At 46.8% G+C, this 23,269-nt stretch overlaps 1 protein-coding gene across 1 annotated transcript; it reads left to right on the top strand.

The window, feature by feature from the left end:
* Positions 1-6,637: 6,637 nt before the first annotated feature.
* On the top strand, positions 6,638-10,796 carry LOC104842110 (secreted Ly-6/uPAR-related protein 1-like). Its single transcript, XM_010584216.1, has 3 exons — positions 6,638-6,689; positions 9,840-9,959; positions 10,585-10,796. The coding sequence occupies exons 1-3, from the start codon at positions 6,638-6,640 to the stop codon at positions 10,794-10,796; spliced, it is 384 nt and encodes a 127-aa protein (XP_010582518.1).
* Positions 10,797-23,269: the final 12,473 nt, after the last annotated feature.

The raw sequence follows: 23,269 nt of genomic DNA on the forward strand, positions 1-23,269 counted from the left end.
ACCAAGATGATTAGTGGGTTGGAGTACCTTTCCTATGAAGACAGGCTGAGACAGTTGAGGTTGTTCAGCCTGGAGAAGAGAAGGCTCCAGGGAGACCTTACAGCAGCCTTCCAGTACCTAAAGGGGGCCTACAAGAAAGCTGGAGAGGGACTTTTTACAGTGGCAGGTAGTGATAGGGCAAGGGGTAATGGCTTTAAACTGAAGGAGAGTAGATTTAGATTAGAAATAAGGAAGAAGTTCTTCACTATGAGGGTGGTGAGGCAGTGGACCAGGTTTCCCAGAGAGGTTGTGGATGCCCCATTGCTGGAAGTGTTCAAGGCCAGGTTGGATGGGGCTTTCAGCAACCTGGTCTAGTGGAAGATGTCCCTGCTCATTGTGGGGGGGTTGGAACTAGATGATCTTTAAGGTCCCGTCCAACCCAAACCATTCTATGATTCTATGACAAAATACACACATTTATTATGGAAAGGCCTCCAGGTGACCTAGTCCTTACCTTTGAAAGGTGCCTTTCAAAGTCAGTGAAGGGAAACGGGTAATCCACAGCGCCATTAATTTTATGATGAGGCTTTTTTCTAAAGCAGTTCTGATGAATTGTGCATGTGTCTGCCTGACTGCAAAAGGAAAGATGTATGGTGATTCACCCAGGAGACATCTATGTTATAGAAGAAAGGCTGTACTTAAGTCAGATGACTCCTACTCGGGATTTTGTGTCCTGCTTCAATCTGTTTGTGACTGTGCAGATTTTTGAAGGTTATTGTCTTCCGCATTTTCTATTAATTGGTGTTGCCATAACTTTTGGCCCTGGCTACATAGATCCCAATGACAGGGACTGGCTTCTTTGTGTTACTATTCTTTTTATTGTGCTGGACACCCATGGCAACATGCACCATAAGCTATTTTTATTATTTAGCAAGGTTTACTATTTAGATTAGTTCATGGTAAGGCATCTAGGTCTATATCTGGTGATAGACATTGCTGCCAACATGGGACATGAAGCAGTAGTGTAAGGCACAGGCTTCCTGATAGAGCTCTCAGTCCCACCACTCAATGGCACTGCTGATGATATTGAAGGGGTGACAAAGTGATGTCAACCACTTCAATGCTCAGTCGCAGACTCAGTTACAGTCCCTGGTTTTGACAACGATAAGTGATATCTTAAGTTAATGGGGAGAACTCCATTTGCTTTCTCCTATCCTCTGCATAACCAAAGCCTAGCTGATAAAGAGAGAAATTCTCCCTACTAAGGGGAGGGAGATACCAGGCCCTGTAACTGGCCAGTCTTTGCATATTGTCCACTCCTGCACTACTGCAGAAGGTTGCTCAGAGATTGACAGTGCCATCAGCTGATCAAAGCATGGACCAAGACATCGGAGACCCTCAACCAACAGCAGCCCCCATGAATATTCCCAGCACCCTTCAGCCTTGGCTGTAAATCATCCAACTTTCAGATGGAAAATCACATAGTCACAAGATTCTCTCACATGCTAGAGCATGTACTTAGGGATCATAATGCAAAGGCTTTCACATAGAGTTTGCAGCAGCTATGACCAGGACAAAAAGGGGAATCACAACACAACAATGAATGCAAGAGGTTTTCATTTGTGGCCACATCCAGGTTACATCTACACTGGTCTTTAAAAGGGGCTAGGATCCATTCTTTTGTCTTGATGACAACTGCCACAGCTCATGCCTCCATAAGTGAATTTTCTTATTTCTCCAACCAGAATGTCCTCATTGGAAACATCGTTAGCCCACACTATGCTTCAGAGTGTGCCTGGGCATTGCCTGGGACAGATCCAGGGAATTCAGGCCATAACAGGGCCAGGGACCATGCCAAATGCTACGTGTCCTAGGCAGTCCTCAAGTCCATGGTAGGACTAATACAGGTTAAAGGATCCCTGAATTGCCTGACTGGTGGATATCCATCCCTCTGGGGTGCAGTCCAGAACCACTTGTTGGACATTTTGAATGTCTTCGGCAAATGCCTGGGGGAACCTACGTTCCCAGGGCTGACCAAACACAGCAGGCAAGATGATGCCTGAAGGGATTGTCTTCAACCCTGCGTGCAGCTGAAAGAAGAGGAACCTGCAGATGTAGAGTTCATGTCCTTGGACTCCCCTTTTTTCTCTCAGAGCACTGAGCAGAACTCACTTATTTTTCTAAAAATACAGCAGGTGAGGGAGTTTTCCTCCCATCTGCAGAAGTACACCTGCTTTTTAGCCTAGAGTTTAGTGTGTTTAAGCCAGAATTTGAGAGATGTGAATACAATTTCTTTCTCTGCTTGGAGAGGTTCAATTTCCCATCTCAGACAGGGTGTGCAAACCACCAAAGTGAAGCACAGGCATGAGAAGAAAGGGGTAAGAGCTCTTTACAGGTTAACTGAGTCAGCGCTGGGACTCTGGATTTCTCTCTGATACCCTCTATGTGGAGACATGTGAGTTTTGTATCAAACAGCCCCTGGAAGAAAGACCTAAAGAACTCCTAGGGGAAGGGTGCTCACCGAGCCATGCTTACACTTTCACCCTTCTCCACATGAAACCTGCATTCCTTTCTGCCCAGTGGCAGTTTCATCAGGAGGGTGGAGAGCAACTCCACCCGAACAAGCCTACAGTCTTGTCATTAGCGCACACCCGAGAGAGGTGGAAGCTTCGATTAGCTGAACACCTCATCAAGCATCACTGCAGCCATGGGTACATGATTTCCCGCTAGTGAGTCAGAGATGAAGATGGTAGAGCCCACAGGCACAGTCATCCAAATGGTCCCGAGCAAAAATCTACCCTCCCTGAATCACAGGAGCTGAACTCAAGTTGGCTCAACACACTGATCGGTAGTCGCTCTATTTTCCTATACTCCAGCTATCACCATGGTATCTGCAAACCTCATAGCAGACTCCATCCTGCAAAGCAGCTCCCGAGAAAGATGTTGACATCAGGTAGACGGATGTCATGGCTACAGTGCCACAGCCGCAGTGACAAATATGGTTAGTTGATGATCATCTCATGACAGAAGGATCCGTTCTGCTTGCACCTGGGACTGGAGTGGCTGTTGCTGTAAGACAACATCTAGTTCTGGGTTGGGCGATGCAGGGGAGAAGGTGGTAAATCAGAGGTGGTTCAGAGAAGGACCACTGGAAGGGTTAAAGCCCTGGAGGACAGACCTTCTGAGAAGGAGTCAAAGAGCCCACCAAAGTCGATCAAAGCGATATCCTAGACAAAAAGCATCTTCATGGGGAAAGTAAAATCACAACAGTGAGCAATTAAGTTTAGTAGAGGGGTGTAATGAGAGCCACTGGCTGTGGAAGCTGCATAAATCAGAGCAGAAATATTTTACAGAAGGGTAATTTTACACATGGCTGATAACCAACCACTGGAACAGCTTATCAAAGCTTGGCGTACACTTCTGTCACAGGACATCTCTACAAAATTCAGTTTCTTTTTAATTTAAACAGGAATTAACTATAACAGAAGTTAGATCAGATAGTTATAAAGCACATCGCCGCCTTGCCTCTGAACACTGAATTTACATCATCTGCCTTTCCTTGCATATGTGATAAGCAGAGAAGGATTATATCTACCCAGATTACCTTATAAATAAGGACAGTCTCACAGGGACAGGCTGGTAGTGGTTTTGGATTGATACCTCTGAAAATTCAGAGAGGCTTTTGGCACACAAGTCTTCCTCCCTACACACCATGCCTCATTTATATTCTCAGATCTTCAGACCTGAAGTGACATTTCAACTGAAGTCCCTTATGGCTCCTGTCAGTCAGTGCTCAAAACCTTGCTCAGGGTTTATTCCACCACCAACAAAGACAGATGGGAATTTAGGTCCTCCTGAGTCCTACAAGCTGTCTAAGGCTGTCCTAACTGCTATATCAAACCACTTCTTTCACATATTTATCAAGCTCCATCTCAAAGCAGGTGGGATTTCTACCCTGCCTTTGTTTTTAGAAAGAACACAACTTTTCCTAGTGTTTAAGACCCTACCTCTGATTGCCAGTCCCATTTAAATCACGCTAGTCTTAGCTCTAGTGCAGTGTGATGTTTTAGCTTACAGAGCTTTTCTTTCTGTAGCTCTGTTTTCAATGTCTGCAATGTATTTCTGGGGAAAAAATCGTATCTCCACACAATCTCTGCTCTGCTAAGCTAAAAGGGGACGGTGTTTTCCAGTGTCATCCTTTCAGGTGAATCCTGTTCTCCCAGTCTTCCCATTAGTTTCCATCTGCCTTTTTTTTTTTTTCCATCAGGACCCCATTTTTTCTTGATAGGGGCAATGAAATTCCAGGTGAGAAGCCTCCAGGGCTTCATGCCAGGGTGCTAGCACTTCCATAATCACCCTGCTAACAGCCTCCCTTAGACCCCAACACACAACTTGACATCACCTGTGTTTGTCTTTGTTTTCAGGGCTCCATCCTGAGGCTCCTAGTTATCGTTAGATCAGCTAATACCTGTAGGCTTTCCCTTTCCTCCACAAACTTACTGGCACGCTCCCAACTTCTCTCTCCCTGAAGTCTGGCACTTTCGCACCCTCAGCCAGTCTGCAGGAGCTTTAACAACCCCAGCTCCTGTGGTTTCCTGATGCCTTGCCTTAACGGCCAGATCTCAAACCTTTTCAAGCCATTAGACAGAGTTAAGTGGCTGTGCACTGGCCAGAGGCAAACAATCCTACCGCGCTGATACATCCCATGACCGGTGATGGACAGCCTCCACCAAGCTGGACAGACTCATTTAGTTTCCTATTTATATCACTAGTCCTTCAACCACACTGATATATTCCAAGGATTTCTCAGTATGCAATGCCTTTCAAGTGCAGGCAGACCATTAAAACATGCCTGTGTGACATCTCCATTTCAGCAAGGTATACAGAATCTGTCAAGCAACGTTTTAGTGTTGTGAACGCTGGAGTGCCAACCCTGCCATGCTTAGCTATTGAGGTATAACCACCTTGAATGCTTAAAGCACTGGATCTTTTCCAGTATCATGGGTGTTAATTAAGATATTGCTCAAAAGTGCCTTGAACTGCCCAGTTACAAGAAAGGATCTGGATGTAATCAGGTCTGGTGGCTTTCACAGAGCTGAGTTTTTCCTATATACCCAGAGAGGTATATCTGCTGCTCTGACAGCACAGCAAGATAATATAAAGATAAATTATAGTTTTCACTCTCACAGCTAAGAGAGCATTAGGGTGCACATCTTTCCCTCCCTTTCCCACGGCACAGTACTGATTCCACCACCCCAGCTCGATCAGCTTTGTGTCATCCATGACTGTGGAAATTTTCATTAGCAATGCTTCTCGAGTTACTGAGAACCGTTTAGGGAGCAGCGCTTCCCAAAAATCCTCATTCTCAAACTGGGAGAAAAAGGATAGGCTGCTGGGAATGGTAGCAATGTCCATGTGCATTGCCACAACTAACCTTTGACATTAATGACCCCCAGTCATTAAATCAGCTTGCGCACTCACTTTGTCTCCATCCCTGAAGTCTCTGAGTGCTTCACAGTGACTCACAAACTTTCCTTCATTGGCTTATTCAGCTGTTTTAAGGGAAATAGCATAATGCTGGGGTTTTCCACTCTGGATCACAACAACAACAACAACAGAAAGTCTATCAATTTTTCCTCTGAAATATAAAATGCCATTGGCTCAGTCAAAAGGGAGGAGCAAAGCATTTCTCCCTAACTGCACGCTTTTTAAGCTGTTTCCACAAATACTGTATAAATTAAAAAAAAATTATTATGTTTGAAAGGGTTGCCTTGAAATGCATAAAGTGAAATTTTCTATCAGGAAGGTACTGCAGTGGGAAAATTGAATCATTCCTCCACATTGGGTTTATTTCCCAGCTTCAGAATAAAATTAGGTGAATAGCTGACAGTTTTACAAAAGAAGGCACAGTACCCTGCTCTGCCAGCATGACCCAGGACTTGAAATAAAATGACATATCCAAATTCCAGACTTGGAAACACCATCTCCCATGCTCACCTCCACTGGCCTTTCAGTGACTCCCATGCCCAGCAGCTCAGCACCAGGGCTCGGTTAATAACTAAGCCCCTGGGAGCCAGAAACCAGGCTTGCTTTTGCACTGGATTTGGGAAAATAGACATGTTTTGGGTAAACCCAGCCACGCCAGCTTCCCGCTTGCCAGCCCAGGGAGCAGTAGGCATGAGAACATGGCACAGGTTTTGGTGAGGCTGAGCCAGCATGTGTGGAAGCCCAGCCCGCTGCCGCTTGCATCTTGACTGTTGTTGCCCAATGCAACACACATGACACAACCCAGTTCTTGGCTCGCGGAGCCAGACGTGAAGGAACAAACATATCTTGTCACATTCCCCATCCAAGCACTGGCGTGGGGCCACCCCTTGCAGTGCAAGATGTGTTTTTCCTTTTCCATGGCACCAGCCCCAGGACATAAACCTGAAGAAGAGATGACGTATGAGAGGAGTCTGCTTGTTGCGGTGACGTCACCTCCTTGGGGAACTTGTTTCTCTACAAATCCCAATCCAGTCTGGAGCTGAGTTCTCCCCTGATCACGCCGAGGGAATCCGCCCACAGGATCAACAAGAGGTGGAGGGTGGGAAAACATATAAAGGTCCCTGGGAGCAGCTCTCCTTTACTGCCCTGGCTGCACGCATCTGCTCTCAGCATGAAGACACTTCTGGTTGGGCTCCTGCTTGGCCTGGCATTCATGGAGTTGGGTAAGACCGCTGCATTCCTGACACCCCGGGGACCCCCTGGGAAATGCCTGGGAGGGGAGGGGAAAGGCATCAATAGAAAAAGATCTGGTCATCTCCAGGTAGGGGAAATAACACCCTTATGTATTTAAGAAGGTCAGTGGAGAGGGTGAATGGGGAAAGAGGATATGCATGCCTGGCAGGGAGAGATGTGACACTTGACAGAGAGCCATTCACATCATTTGGATGCATAGGTGGTTGACTGACACCCAACCCTGCTCATACTGTACCCTGGGATGGAGGGGACCAACACGTCGCTTTATAAGACTAAGGAGTGAATGACAGTCACATGGCATAGGGCAGTACAAGCTCTTAAGCTGCCAACTTTTCCCCTCAAGGATGGGATGGGGTATGTTCATCCTGAGCTCCTGCCATCCTTAAAACCTCCCAGCTGGCTGCTGGAAGCTCTGAAAACCAGAGGGTGAGGCTTCAGTACAGATATGGGCAAGGATATGAGAAATAACTCCAAGGATTTTGGAAAGGTTCGTTTAACCGCCAGCTCTAGGGTTTTCACTAATTTCTAGAGATTAGGGTATAGGTGGAGATAGGCAATTCTTCTGGGTTTGTTTAGGTTTGGTGTCTGACAGGGATGGGTCTTGGGCAAGCTGGTAGCAGGGTCTGGTCATTGCTGTGTTCTTACTCCATCTATTTGTGACCCACTGCAAATACATCCTTGGCCTGGAACAGAGTCATCCTTGGGGTGACACCAACCCAGTGGGTTTTAACCTACAGCCCATGGGCCCCAGAGATCCTCACACTGCTTTCATGGGACTCTGAAAGATCTCAGAGGAAAGGCAGCCTGGGCAGAAGTTGAACACCTTTATCTGGAGGCATGGCTACATGGAGATCATTCAAAGGGTTGCAAATGCAAGAAGGTTGAAAGGCATACGTCCTGCAATTCTTTATGCAAGGAAGTGTTTTGGGTCTCTTCTTCAGGCTGCTTTGCTTTTTTTAATCCCCCTACCCTCATTACTCTTTCTACCTGTCTCTAAAGCAAACCCAACTGCTGGCTGAAGGACATGGTCTGGGTCAAACCCACCACAGGACTGAACTAGGACAGGGGTGGTTACTTCTATACAGCTACTGCAATTTTTTACATTTCAGTACCTGTTGGTTTTCTTTTTTTCTTTCTTTCTTTCTTTCAAGAAGTTTCACAGGAGTTTCTTTTCCTCCTTCTGGGTCTAGGCCTGTCCTGGATTTAATGGGTTTGCTGAGGAACTGACAGAGCAGATTTCTACCCAAAGGTCTCAGAGTGCTTTATGGAAACAGAGACACATCACCACTGTTTGCTTTATAACTGAGAAGGAGGCAGAAATGGAATTTCTGGGATGATCCAGTGGGAGGCAACTGGTCTAAGCACAGCTCTTGCAGCTGAGGAATATGTCTGTGACCATTTGTCTTCCAGGCATTTGATATCAAGGGGTAGAAAGTACTGTTGGACAGTGATGAATGGTGAATTATTGGCTTCAGATCAGGACACAGCACTCTCCTCTATGTTCAGTTCTTCTCTTCTGTTCTGGTCCTTATGGTTTTGGGCTTTCTTCTTCCACTGCAACCTTCTTACAAAATCAATGTCCTCTGAGTGGCCCACCCAAAGTCAGTGAAAGATAAGGAGGCTGAGAATTTTCTTCCTTAAACGTGCTTTTAACTGGAAGTAACTCCCTCAGAGCCCATGGCACTGCCCTGCTCACCCATGAAAATGGTAAGGTTTGGAAACCTGCTCAACCCAAAGGTTGCAGATCAGTTTCTCAGATGCTTTAAGCTAGCACTGCTCCATCCAGCCATCCATTAGCCAGTCCTACACACTCACAAACATCCCTATGCTTGTCAGGTTGACAATGTTGTGCGTTCTCTCTCAGTGGGCACTACATGTTAAAATATAAAACAACCTCTCATGGGTCATTTGGAAAGGTTCTACCAAGGTCCTCAGCTCGGGTAAACAGGGACAGCTCCAGCGCACCTATTTACAAAGGATATGGCCATGAGAACACCAGCACTGCTCACATTTAAAAGTCCTTCCTACCTCTGCAAAGAGGACAAAGAAGGTTTTTGCATCGTGTAGGTTCTATTGCACAGCTGAATTTTCCAAAGGAGGTGCTGAAAGTAGTAGATGCTCTGAAAATTCTTTCTAGAGTCAGGTGTTCAAACAGCTGCCTTCAAAAATGTTTATCCTTATCACAAAGTCCCAGAGGTTTCTCTCTTAACAACAGATGCTGCAGAACTAGAACAAGAAAACATCGTCTCTCTGCAATTTTGCCAATAGATGGCAGTGGACACATTTGGGTGGTTCTTCAGCTGCCGTGTTGCTAGAAGGCAGGTAGGATAGAAAATATCAAACCAGGCTGGTTTCTGTCATCAAGCCACAGCAGCACGACTCCAAAAAATATGCACACTGGGTATCTGCCAACTGCGGACGGACGGGTCTCATACCGAGAATTTTGAGCAACTGCTGTGATCAGTGCTTGCATATATAAAGATGTCCCTCTTTTGGCAGGCAGCCAGCAAGAGCTCTATAGCATCATCTCCTTTAAAAAGCAGCAGTAGCCCCTGATGAAAGTATTTTTTAGGCCACATCGAGCCCTTAGGATCTCTGATATGGCTCTGAAATTTAAATTCTGCTCTCAGTTACAAAGTTCTGCAGAAATCCCTCTAAACAAGCCCAAAGAAGCTGTCACTGTGGGTGGAGGGATGGGGGAACTGCCAGTCTTTCAGTGCTGGTGAATGCTGCTCTCAACGGAAGGAGCTATTTTGCTCTGTGTTACAGCATTTCTTAGAGAGGATGCAAAGATCCTATCACAGCTGCTCAAGCAATAGATCCTTCTAGATCCCTGCTCTTTTTGGGCTGCTGAGCCCCCAAGGTAGTGATCACGCTCAACTCCCGCAACACCAGCCTTGTCCTTTGGTGCTGGGCTTTGGTCTTTCCCCCCTGCCATATCTAAGCTTTGCCTTTGCCTCCAGATGTGCTTAGTTTCTGGGATCACTGCATCTTGGTCTGGGCGGGGGGATGAAGCACTGACCATCACGTAGTCCCCACCCCAGATCAGAGAACCTGCAGACTTGCTGTCTGTCTTCACTGCTGCGACCACCTCAGACCCATTCTGTTCCCCTCTGCAGCCCAGTCCCTACGATGTTACACGTGCAAGGAACCAACGGACATTGATCGGTGCAGAACAGCCACCCTGTGCCCCCCGAAAGCCACCGTGTGCACCACAACGCTGCACTCTGTAGACTCGGGTAAGTTTCGTTTCTTGATTGGAGTGCTCGCAAGGAGAGATCATGGAATTACAGAATGGTTTGGGTTGGAAGGGACCGTAAAGATCATCAGGACTCACTCTGCTTACTCTGTTTTACCTTTCCTACCCCTATGCCCTTATGGACCCTGAACCTGTAGATGTCTGCAAACATACCGCAGAAACCCAGGGGCTCTCTCCTTGTTTGTAGATGCTTTCACCTAACACCAACTGTCTCACCAATGACCATGCCAGCGTTACACCAGCGCTTCTTGGCCCTGCCAACTTCTGTGCAGAGCCGTTGCAGGAGCAACTCACCTGAACAAAATAGACAGGGACTTGTGTTCCTTGTCCATGCTACAATAAATTTGGAAGGAGGAGGAGGGAGAGAGGGACTCGGCAGGGAGAACTGGCAGACCTGTTCCTACAAAGAGCAGTCTGGATTACAGGCACCCATGGATTAGAGATGCTCAACACCTTGCTTGCCTCTATTTACCTATAAACACTTTACTTTTAATTCCCCTCCATTAAACAAAGTCAGTGTTTCTCAATGCCAGCTGTCTGCACCTTCCTTTGCGATTTCTTTCTCTCTCTTATCCTCCTCCTCCTCTCCAATCTGCCTGTTTCAGGTTACCCCTTTTTCGGCAACATCACCGTCACCAGAAGCTGTGAGGAGGAATGCCTCGCCTATAACGGGATAGGGGCAACCAGACCCAAGTCATGCTGCTACACCGACCTCTGCACCGATGACACCAAGAGCAGCAATGGGGTGGCAAGCAGCTCTGCAGCGCTGGGTCTGATGGCCATGGTTTTTGGGACGGTCCTCCAGTGTGCTCTGTAACGTCGCAATGGCCCGTGCTCCAGCCAAAACACCCCCCCCTCCTCTCTGCCAAGCTGTCTCATGAACATTTAGATGCCTTGGGAATAACTTTCGCCGATGTGTGGCTTCATCCATCTTCAATGCTGTGAATTCAAGCGGATTCAAGCCAAGAGTTTGGGCACCTGGACCTAAAACCCTCAAATTTCCAGTTTCCAGCTACTAAGCAGATGTTCCTCGCCTTCAGCTGCTTCTGGTCCTCAGGACCCACATCTTCCCTTTTCCTCTGTGGGGAGCAGTAGTGGATGAAGCATTGCAGCTCTGCACAGCAGGAGGGACCGGGCAGTGCCATGAAGGCTGGCGTTCTGGCATCATCAGCAAGAGCAGGGGCTGTACACACACTGAACATGGACAGTGCTTTTTTTCCCAGGTTTCCCCAAGCTCCCACACAACCTGTGCCTGTATGCCTCCAATAAATCCCTATGCACAACCCCCGAGAAAATCCTGCAACACTCCGACAGGAGCTTGGCTTATTTTCTTTCCACTTCTGGTGTCATCTCCTGAGTCAGAGCAGCAGGTGGATATTTGTTCCCACTTACTACCTGCTCAGCAGAGCGTGGCTTGCAACTGCAGAGAGCTGGCACTTAATTCTGTCTAGAATAAGCTATGGAATGAGTTCAGAAGGGCTCAGCCTTCATGTGTTGAGCTGGGATGTATTTCTGTAAAGCTCTAAACATGCCCTGGACTAACAGGCCAGGGCAAGTTAGACCTGCAAAAGCAAATTTGGGAGTTTGGCTAGCCAAAACCCTCAGGAGCCCTTTGCCTGAGCTCGGGTTGCAGTCAGAGCTCCTGAATTTCCCTTCCCAGATGATTTACAGAGCATTTCAAGCAACTTCTTCTGTTACTCTGCCCTCCTCCATCCCTTCACAGCAGGGACTACAGGAAAGGAAAAGTAATGATTATCCCAGATCCTCAACTCTGGGAAATGCCAACGGCTTTACTCACACTGGTTAACAGCACTATTGTGTCCCAGCTGAGGATTTGCTCCATTCTCCCTTGCAGCAGCTGTAAGATTGATTTTGATGCCCTGTCTGCTGTAAAAACAGATGGAGAGGAAGCAGATACAAATGAGCCAGGCGTGCCCAGCTCGCAGACCTCTCTGGTCGGGAAGAGCTGGGCAATTTGCCATTTGCTCTGTTCCTATTGCCAGGGCTCGTCCAGGGGAGCAGGAGGCAACCTGCAGGAGCAAGGACAGAGTGGAGCATGGGTATATCCCATGCACCATCCTTGTGTGTTCATGCCATCCCTGCAACCTCCCCTGTGCAAAGTCTATTTTTTCTCCATTTTTTTTTCCCCATTTTCCACTCTGTTTCCATAAGGCATCAGCCAGGAAACCAAAGGAATAAGCAGAGGGCCTGTTTTTTTCATTGCACAGAGGAAATTGTTTCTCAAGGTCTGTCTCAGTACCATTTGCAAGAAAACTTTGACAAGGCATTGTGTTCCTTGGCAGAGGGCCCTGTGCAAGCCTGGGGCTCAGGAGGATGATGAGCCCTTTTGTTCTGGAGGTGAAATGCTCTGTGCTTCACTAGAACACTTACAGTTTCCCTGCAACACCCTTGCAATGCTGAGGTCTGTGGAGGGAAAATGCCATTGAGAGTATAATGATTGTGAGTTACTCAAATACTGATGTTACACCCACCCTTGCAGACACAGAGCACCAGCTTCTGCTTCCTACTCGTCTGTTCTCTGTTTCCCTGCTTCAAAAACAGTCTGATGTGTCAGGCCACATCAGCAAACCACCATCACTGCCATCCTTAGATCAGATCCACTTTTCTATTCTGGATTCAAGCTCTGGAGTCAGGCATTGTCCCCAGTGGCTTTTCCATGCTGGCTGCAGGGTCCTGTGCCATGCTAACATGGGCTGAACTTTCCTCCATCTATTGCACACGCAGATGGGGCAGGGTCTGGATAGAGGGACTGGGAGGGTAAGGATTCCCTTCTGGGTGAGAATCTAGCAAATAAAGTTGGATCTTCCAGTTTTAAGCCTGCAGCATCTTTCTTGTGCGCTCAGCCTTCACCTAGGAAAGGAGCGTGGAGCAGCACAGGTTGCAGGGAGGGCATGTCTCTGGTTGGTTTTCTGCAGCTCCCCAGCTGCCCTGTGGCAGAGAGGGGAAAAGCTACAGAAGGGGACAAGCAGGGGAATGCAAAAATACTCCTTTGAAGAGCTAGATTTAAGGCTATCCCCATTAGAAGAGGAGGGGGAGAAGGGTAACGTACTGTTCAACATTACAGGAGGCTCATCTGGGGCATGCACAGAGAGACCAGGGAAGGGTTCGTGGTGCAGCTTCTCTTGCAGCAGGCAAAGAGAAAGCAGCTGAGCTCAGCACAGCAAGGCAAGCAGGCGGCTGGGAGCAATTTTTCGGGGTCCCCTCTGCGCTGCAGGGATGCTGCAGGTGGGACCCACTGCCCTCCTTGTGTCACTGGTTCTGGCTGCGAGCATCCTGCATCACACTGCGCTGCACCTGGGACTCGCCAGTTAACGTGGCTCCATCAGCAGAGCAGCGAGCTTCCACCTTAGCCAAAACAGAGCCAAAGGCAGGGTTTAGCTTCAAAGCACTTGTAATATGTTCCTACATTAGGCGAGGTGAAAAGCCCTTCACCCAGAGTGTCAGGTGTACAAAATGTCCTTTTGCGTTAATATTCATCTGTTCACACAGTGTTAGCTGTAAGCCACAGGCTGAACTGTCGTCACTGGCAGCCCTTGCAAAGTTTGATTTGCTGCTGGTTAGGCTATTGCTTTTATTTCTTCTTGCTATTTGGTCCCTAGGAGTTAAACCCAACGAGTACTACTGCCCCAGCAAATGCAGGACACTGCCAGGGGATTCAAAGGAGTTGGCAGACTTTTGCGTCACTGGGTCGAGTGGACATACGGAGGGAGAAGTTTAAATATAGTCTGAATAAAATAGAACAGAGAAAGATGTGTCTCCAAAGGGCCATAAAAAGTCTTGCAGCCTCTCGGCCCTGCAAGATGAGGCTTCAAAGCAGGCGGCATCCAGCGCTGCTGTTGCTGTGTTGGAGGATTTTAACTGCCCCCCTGGGGGCTTGTTCTTCCCAGAAGTCATTCTGTGCACGTCCAGAGACTTTATCTCCTTATGCTCTATCTGGCCAAGAAGTTGCTTTTTCCATCACCTTCCAGCCCTTCCGCAAATGTGGGGCAGCCCTACAGATGTGCAGCTGCCCTACAGATGTGCAGTCCTGATCTGCATCACCTGCTTTCAGTTGTGAATCTGCAAATGCTTTCGTCCATCTAGAAATTAAAGCATGGCAGAGACTAAACTTTCAGGGAGGCGTCTGCAGACCCACATTGGTGAGGGTATTCAAACTGGTCTACCATGTTGAGTCCCATCTCCAGCCAGCCATCAGGGCGATATGTCTGCCTTGTGTGGCCTTTCTTCGTGGGTTCCATGAGTCTTGAAGGTGGAGTGGATATTTCAGTGGATAGTTCCTCCTCTGGAAACACAGTGCACAACCAGCCTTGGCTTGGGCTGGATCAAGACCCAGGTTCATTCATGCTGCTTTAACTTGGGCAAGATTCCCACAAAGGTATCACTGGCGCTGTGGGCAAGAAAAACTACACAAACAGCATGATTAATACTTAGAGGACCAGGGTTTCCAGCAGGGATCATTTGCGGTTGCTTTCCACAGCAGGACACTGGTCACATCATGTGTAGCCATGAGTGGTGGTAGTTATCCTGGCATACCCTGATTGCAGGCTGGTTCAAGCTGCAAGGTGGAAAACAGCAGGAGCTGTTTTGCTGCTTGATTTCTTTTAATTTTATATATTTTGTCTTCTTTGGGATGGAGGGGGGGGGTGGGGAAACCATACAGCTCTTTTGGTAGGTGCATTAATCCAGGTGGGCATGAAAGAAAAAGGGACAAGACAGGGGCAGAAATTATTGCAAAATGCCAAGAGAAGAAAAAAGAATGGGATATTTTTGCAGTCCAGACATTTAATGTAAAACAGAGCTCTGATGTAATCAAATACAGAAAGAACTCGTAGTTCTTGCTAAAAATACCTATCTAGAATATAAATATACATTAGCATGTAGCTGCAAGGCTTATGGAGATATCTGCCACAGTCTTATATTTACAGATAGGGATTTAAATGTTTAATACTGCACATTCAAAAGAAAGTCACTTCATCTGAAGTAGCTATTAATTATAGAATGCGCTTGGCAGGACTGAAGTGCAGCAGGAGTGATATCATTTTCAATATCACTCCCAAATTATTTCTCATCTAAAACCTATCATGTGCACTTTTTTTTTTTTTTAAAGAGATCTATTTTTCCATATTAGGACTTGAATGACTTGGAATGGCTGTCTCTGACACACCGGCACATCCTCTCTCAGATATCTTCATTGCTCTCCTGCACAACTCTCACATCCCTAATTCCAGAGAAATACAAATCCAAAGCCTCTTTACTCAGTATGGCCCCAGGTCTGAGAACAAGACAAATCCCCTAAAAATGAGGTGAAAGGAAACTATAGGGTGTCTGAAGCGGGTAGGTAGAGGGGGCAAGGGAGGTAAGCACAGCATCATGGTTGGTATCTCAATTTAGCAAAGTCATTTTGGGTCACGAGAGGGATGCTTAGAGTATTGTAAAAGGATGGGGCAGATGGCCCGTGTCTGCATTAACTGCCTTCGCTGCATGCCTTCATCCCCATTCCCTGGGGCTCCAGTCTACAGTTTGCCACGAGGTTTTAAAAAATACTAAGTGTGTCAGTTAATCATTCTGTGCCCTACCTGAGGCTGGTCTGGATCCTGATTCCCTTTCCCTGGTCAGTCCCTACTAAACAGACAGGAATTGTCACACATTGGTAGCTCCAGACATGGTCTTGCAACACATCTTTAGTGCCAAATGAGCTTTAAATTTCTGAACACACTTAGTAAATGTGGGTAAGGACATTGTGCCTTGGGGTGAACCAATTTTGCACTAGTCCCTTGTGGCCGTATTGCTGAAATCCATGCAAATCCACAACCTTAAAGGCAACCAAAAGCCATAGCATATGAAATCCATGGGTCAGATTCCCAAAAATCTAACCCAGTCATTGGAACAAAACCACTTCAGGCTCCCTTTATCCAGCAGGTCTCTTGAATTCAAGGGGTCAATACATTTTTCATGCCTTCAGGCCATTCCTCCCAATTGCAAGGTCAATTTGATGTGCCCTCAGTCACATCAGCGATGGCACACCGGTACTGAACCCTTGTCTGACTCTGCTTTTAACACACAGCCTTGCCCTGGACTCACCAGTATTTGGAGCAGTAGAGCTCACTCCGGTCTTGTTGACGGCTGTAGCTGGGACTGGCATGAACATCCCTTCATCTCCTTGCTTTTGCCCAATAATCTGAGAATGAGATATAAAAGTCTGCCTGGAAAAGGAGATTGAGTGATGTCAAGGTGCTCGTGTTGGTGCATTTGATCCTGCAGTACATTTGGACTTGCGAGGAGCAGGGTGAGGAGCACCCCGATGGTTGGGAGAAGTTTTGCACCTTCTTTGAGCCCTGCACACACCTTTGCTGCTTGGCTAGTTCCCCAGACAAAGCACAAACACAGGCAGAGGCGCAATGCTTTTCCACTTGCCTGCATGAAATCCCGGGGGCGGGTGGCACTTGGCCAGTCGAAACTCTCCCGCAGGCAGCGGCAGGATTTCAGAGGGTGGCTGTGAGGCGGCAGTGATGGGAGATGCTTGCAGAGGGATGTGCCACCACTCCCAGTGAGGAACACCAACTTACAGTGGGCAGTGGTGTCCGGGTTCCCGGTGGCACCAGGATGTGCTCACCATGAGCTGGTGTGAGTGGCAGAACGGCAAAGCCTCATTAAAAAATGTGCTTTGATGCAGCTCTTCATCACGGATCCTCTGAAGCTTTAAAAAGGGCTGAGCTGTCTTCAGTCCCAGTACAGTAGAGTCTCTTCCACCTGAATATATGTTTTTCTGACACCCACAGGGACTTCACAAACTCTGGCCATGCAACGAATGCAAACCAGCAGCTGTATGTTGTTAGCTGTGCACGCACAAATCCACAATCAGATGAGCCGTGTCATTTTAAGGCTGGGCTAAAAACAAGCCAGAATTGGTTTTTAATCTTTCCTGGCTGCTGCCAATCTCCTGGCTCTGGGGAGAGACAACACAGGGGAAGAGGTGTTTTTAGTGTACAGACAGCTGTCGCTGTGTTTGGGGATGACATCCAAATCTGAAAAAGAAACAAACACCCAGGAGGTAGTGACAGATTCTGATGCACTTACAGCGGAGGACGAAAGCCATCCTGGTGAGGAGGGGAGAGTTAATAGCAAGACATCTGACTTCTGCCCCAGAAAATAAGGGGTTTTAAACAAACTGCTGTCAACCACTAGCCACGGCCACCTTGGGAAAGGGGTCTAGTTTATCTTTGTCTTGGGGGAATGCAACTAGGAGATTTTTTTTTTTTAACCTGCTGATGTCCTCAGATCATGGTAGTGTTTTCTGCAAGCTTATTTTTGCTGTGCCAGCTCTGCGCAAAGACATCATGGGCTGGTTGGGGTTCTTCATGCATAGGAAGCCAGTTTAGGTGCCTCAAGGGGCTTTTACTGCTAAACTCGATGAGCACATGCAAAGGGTCTTCTCAGCTTTCAAGACTCAACTTTCATCCTTTCTTCTTCTTATCACTTCTTTAAAGAAAAAAAATTGACTGAAGTATATGCATCTTTGTGGCTCTGCTGGCAGAAGGCTGTTCAAGAGCCTCACAGCTGTGATGGTCAGAAACCACATTTATAATAAAATATTGCTCTTGCTTCTCCCTGCTCTGAGATGGCATTTCTATGGGCAGCTGGTCCTGTCTCAGATGTTTTAAGTTAAACAAGCCAGCCTGTTCTGATCTGCTCTTGGAAGATCAGCTCTCCAAGGACATCAAGAATTGAGCGGCATGGACTGTTTACGTGGAGAACAAGCACTGGGTCATCTTCAAGCTATGGTTACCTTGGGTGATCCAAGCTACGTGCAAGATCTCATGAGCTAGAAGGCCACCACAAAAAGGATCCTTACAGGATCTGTTGTTTCAGCGGTCTCCTGGGGAATGGTTGGGTTAGATAAAGGAGCTGAGAGTTGTTTTATTCAGGCAGTCTCTGAGCTACAATATTACCCCTTTATGAAGGCAGTTCATGAATCCTTGTCCAACGGAAAAACGTAGATGAGAGTCTCATCGGAGTCCTCTTGTTGTGCCAGTTTGCCTGAACAAGGCAGGGAAAGCAAGTGTTTTTCATCAAATGGGAAATGGGAATGAGTAGGCATTTCTGTCACCTAACCAGAGCACACATGTGAGAACCTGCCTTCCACTGGCAGTGCAAGGATGCATGCACAGGGCTGAGCTTCAGCTTTTAAGTCACCTTGTGAAATTCCTCTCAAACTCCTTAGAAAAAGGTTGGCAGACGTGCAACTTTTTTTTTTTTTTTTTTTTTTCCAACACTAAAAAAATGCAATTGCTGGCAGGCTGTTGCTTTGATAAGCCACGAGGTCTGTGAGGAATAAACATCAAGTGTGTGCAGTCAAGCACTAACTTTCTGATCAGGAGACATGTATTTGGTCACACAAGTGCATCTAACCCCTATGGAAAATGCTGTGTCACACAATAAATAGCAGCAAAGTGTAAAGGGACCTTCATGCATTGAGTTTTCTTTTATTATTTTTTTTTCTGGAAACGTCTCAGGGTTAGCAGAGTCAGGTAGAATAGAATAGAATAGAATAGGGTAGAATAGAATAGAATAGAATAGAATAGGGTAGAATAGAATAGAATAGAATAGGGTAGAATAGAATAGAATAGAATAGAATGGAATTTTTCTGTTGGAAGGGACCTACAATGATCATCTAGTCCAACTGCCTGACCAATTCAGGGCTGACCAAAAGTTAAAGCATGTTATTAAGGGCATTGTCCAAATGCCTCATAAACACTGACAGGCTTGGGGCATCAACCTCCTCCCTAGGAAGCCTGTTCCAGTGTTTGGCCACCCTCTCAGTAAAAAAATGCTTCCTAATGTTCAGGCTAAGCTGAGGTGTTCAGCTCCTCTTATTTATTTTATCCAGGTCTTATTCAGACTGTCTCTTTTCTCCACTTGCCCTGGACCCATGGATGTTTCCATGCAGCCCACCAACCTGTAGAGCTCAACCACCCTCCCCCACACCAGCAAGAAGCTGGATCCCACACCCTGCAGTGCTTGAGGGAGGACAAGAATGCTCTCGTCAAGCTGAGAAGTCACAGAGACCTGAGTCAGGGTGGTGGGATCCATCCCACAGAAGGCACAGTTGTCTCCCAACCTCTGAACCGTGGTGCCAGCGGTGTTTGGGCTAGGAGCTGTGGGGAGTGGTTGTGTGTTTTGAAAAGGCCAGGGCAGCAGGAGCACGTGCATGCGAGACTTTGCACGTGGGTGGATGGATGTGCCCATGGATGCTGGGCATGGATGTTATTGTTTCTCCCTAGTTGCTCAATAATCTCACTTGTTTACTTTGGCATGATCTTGACAGCCCTGGAGGCCAAGGGGGAGTTAATGGGTTTTATGGTATCCTGTAATCATGCAAACCTTGAAATAACATGTGACAACATGGTTGTTTTAGTAAGGAGTAGGCGCATCTAAGATTAATGAGGCTTTTAGGAGATGCTTTGTTTGTAGTTGGGCACCAGCTAGCTGTTAAGCACTACCTGCACCCCCCAGAAGTTTGCAGCTGATTGTCTCCAAGATCCTCGTGCTTTCTTTTGGGGGAGAAAGATACACATAGTCACCTCCTCCTGGCCTCAGCATTCAGGTAGAAAGAGCCCCGGGAAATGTCTCTGCCATGTCCTGGGTGTACCCAGTCCCAAGGGATTGACCATGCCACAGGGATCGGTGGTGGCAGGTTGCCACTAACCAGCTCTGCAGCCCACGCAGGTCCAGTACAGAGTGGGATCATCTTTTTCCTGATCACAGGAGGAGGCATAGAGCCCAAACTTTTCCTGTTCCTCATTTCATAGTATTGCTTCTCTCCTTGAAACTCAGTATCTGCCCAAGTCCTGGGCCAAATCCTGCCTCGAGTATAGGTCTGGAAAGATGCAGCAGAGTTAGCCACTACTGAAGTAAACAGCTTTTAGAGCAAACCAGGTCCATGGCATACCTGCAGCTCTTGAAATGCAGCGCTGTTATTTCTAATGTTTTTTTAATTCCTCACGAGGTTTTATTCTACTCTATTTTTGGTACTGAGATGTAGGTTTCCATTATAAATAGCTGCATATTCTAATTCAGTCTGATAACTAGGACAAGGATGCGCTGGGCATCCAGACCTTGATTTTGGGGAAGGAAGACTGCAACATTTCCAGCCAAGCTTCAGGCTTTCTGTGAGATCCTTCTCTCAGGAAAACTAGTACCTTTGCGTCTGGAAAGTGTCCTGCACTCCCTGGATATAAATCAAATGGGAGCACTGGTAAGAACTCATTGGCAAGCTGACAAATCATAGAAACAAGGCTTTGAAGCTCTATAGCAGCCTTCCCTCTGAGGAGCCCAGAATCTGAATTTAGACACAAGGACTTCAGCATCAAAGCTGGGTGATAAATATTCTTCCCATTTTATAGTCAAGGAAGCCATGCTGTAAGCCTGCGCATCCTTGTATGTGACACTGAACCAAAGCCCTTTGCAAAAATAAAACCCAAATGTTCTGCGTGGTTTGTGAACACTTTTAAATAACTAATTACTCCAAAGAAAATCAGAAGCAGGTTGCAAACATGTCCCGACAAACAGAAACGGTTCTGTTTGCAAGAAATATTGTTCACCCATGAATAAGGGAGAGCTGACGGATCAGGGCAACTATGAAGGATGGCTCAGTTCCCATCCCACCCTCATCCTACCGTAGCCTGGGGAAAGTCTCTCAACCTATGTAATTCACTGTGGGCTTTGGATCAGGAATTCAATCTACATGTTTCCCAGCTGTTTGTGCAAAACATTATTACTGTTCATGCTGCTGCCTTGGGGCTTGGGAAGACAGATCTGTGCTCACAGAGGGCCTGCTCATGTGTGAAATAAGAGCAGCCAGTGAAAAGCAGCTGGATTGGCTCCCAAAGCAGCCCTGCTCTGCCCAGGGGGATGGATCACAGACCCCAGAGCTCCCTTCCAACCTCATCTGTATTATAAATCCAGATCTCCATCCTTACCAGAGAGCAACTCCTTGTTTTCTGCTTTACCCTCAAAATGCCTTTCGCTATACACCAGTTGCTGTCCCTTACAGCTGGGTGTCTTTTCAAATATCAGCAACAGTCTCCCTTCTCCCTCTTCAGAGGACTAGAGAGCAGTGGCTGTGCTGTACCCAGGTCCTTCACAGTTTGTTTGCAAAGGGGAGGATAAAGTTGCCACAGGGAGCACAAATTTGCAGGCACATAAGCCTTGACTGGCGACACAGCCTTACCCTTAAGGGCATGAATCATATTTACATAGCCACTAAGTGAAAGATAATCTTCTTGTTATATAACCACGGGTATTCTTCTCTGATTGAAATAAGTCACCTAGATTTGTTTTAAAAATAAGTTTTCAAAAGAGCTCCCTAGATTTTACAAGTGTACATAACTGCTTCCCTGCCTACGCACACATGCAACTCCGCTTTCAAACCGCGACACTCAATCTGGGTACAACTATCCAGGTTTGTTTTTTTCCAGGAGGGTAACGTAGAGCTGCATTGCTGGCGGTGGGTCTCTCTCCAGGCTTAATCAGAAAGGTGCATGGAGAAACACAGCAAACGAGAACAGCCGTGAATAATAAATAAGCAGTAAATGAGATGAGGTCCTGCTGTGCAATTCTGTGGACAGCGGGGAATTAAAGTGATGCTTTTCCAGAGGGGACAGCACAAGCAGGCTTTGAACTTCTGACTGCGGCTCACGTTGTCAGCAGCAGCAAAGTGCATGTTTATGCAGGGACATGAAAGGAAACCTCCATGCCTCCTCCTACGGATATTACTGAATGGCTCTGCAATCTCAGCAGGAGGTCACAAATGCCTTGGCCTCCTGAAATGCTTCCTCTAAAGAAGAATTAGCAAACACAATAGATTCATACTACTCTGTAAGGATTGGAAGCACGACACAGGTCCGTGCTTCTCATGCCTTTCAGAGGCAGCCGTGCCAGGTCTCAAACCTCGAGCATTCTGGTGGGGGTGTTTGCTGCCTCCCACTTTCCTTGCCTGTGCTAGATCACGCAGCTGGATTTTACCTGGAGGATTTCCAAGCAGAGTGTTCACCTGCCCAGCCAGCGCCCTCCCTTTGCTGTGCCACTGGGGAAAGGGAGAAAACACAATATATTCAGAGAAATATGTTAGAGGTAGCTTAGCTCTGCATACAGCAATGTTGTATTTATCTAGGGTCCTGGCTGATACCTGCTGCTTCCTCGGGAAACCTGTCTTAGATGGCTCCAAGACCCAGGGGAAGGGTTCTCAGGCTGGTGGCTGAAGCAACAAGCTACAGCCAGACTGGTCTATAAAAATTCATCACCGAGCTGAGCTAGGAAGAGAATGCAGATCACTTTGGGAGATACTCACAGTAACAAAAAATTAGGTAGCAACTCATCCCAGCCCCATGCAAGTGTCGGGAAGGGGTGGGATGGATGTCTACGGCAAAGCCAGTGTCTCTCTCTACTGACCAAGAAAAGTCCTGCCTGATTTCCTCAGAAAGCTTTTGGACACGACAAGTTATCCATCTCTCCCCGAAGTTCTCCTCGTCTCGCATCTGTAACATGAACCATTGCCCTCTCCCAGCATTTCAAAACACTTGCTGGGATATTTTACATAGGGGTGGGGTTTTTTCATTTTTAAAATAAACAGCCCACTTTCCACTTCTGCCATTGTTGCAAGGGGCTGGCAAAGAAGATCTGTGAAGCATTTACATAGAGCTCAGATATGAAGTATGCTAAGCTGTTCCTTGTTGTTTCCAGAATCGAAAGTTCCCGGGTTTTTTACTGTCAAAACTTGCCTAAACAAAATTAATCATTTTGATTTTTCACTAGGCTGGGTAAGGTTGGAAAACTTCCACTCTTCTATTAAAAAATATCAATCAAAGACCAAACATAATTGCAGGAATTATTAGGGAAAATATTACCCAGAATATTGGTACGTTCAGAATCTTTTGGGGAATGGGAAAAAAACCCAATCTAACTGGAAATTACATTAAACAAAACTCTTCTTCCTACTCATCTCAAGCTACAAGCTATTTTGCACAAAGTTACCTATGAGCTTATGAAGCAGCAATGTGCAAGCAGACAGGCTGCTGTTGCTTTTGTCTCATTTTGGGTGACAATACCTCATCATTGCAAAGTACCTGCTACTACATTCCCGCGCTGACAACGTTTCTGTCCCAGTTCAAGCACCAAGTGCTTCGGCAGATCAAAAAGCAGGTTGACTGCACTCTTAGCCCACCTGGGTCACGTCATTGTCACCAGGTTCCATGGCAACTCCAGAAATGC

This window comes from Haliaeetus leucocephalus, unplaced genomic scaffold, assembly GCF_000737465.1.
Source record: "Haliaeetus leucocephalus isolate CR32 unplaced genomic scaffold, Haliaeetus_leucocephalus-4.0 Scaffold953, whole genome shotgun sequence".
In the NCBI taxonomy this organism is placed as follows: domain Eukaryota; kingdom Metazoa; phylum Chordata; class Aves; order Accipitriformes; family Accipitridae; genus Haliaeetus; species Haliaeetus leucocephalus.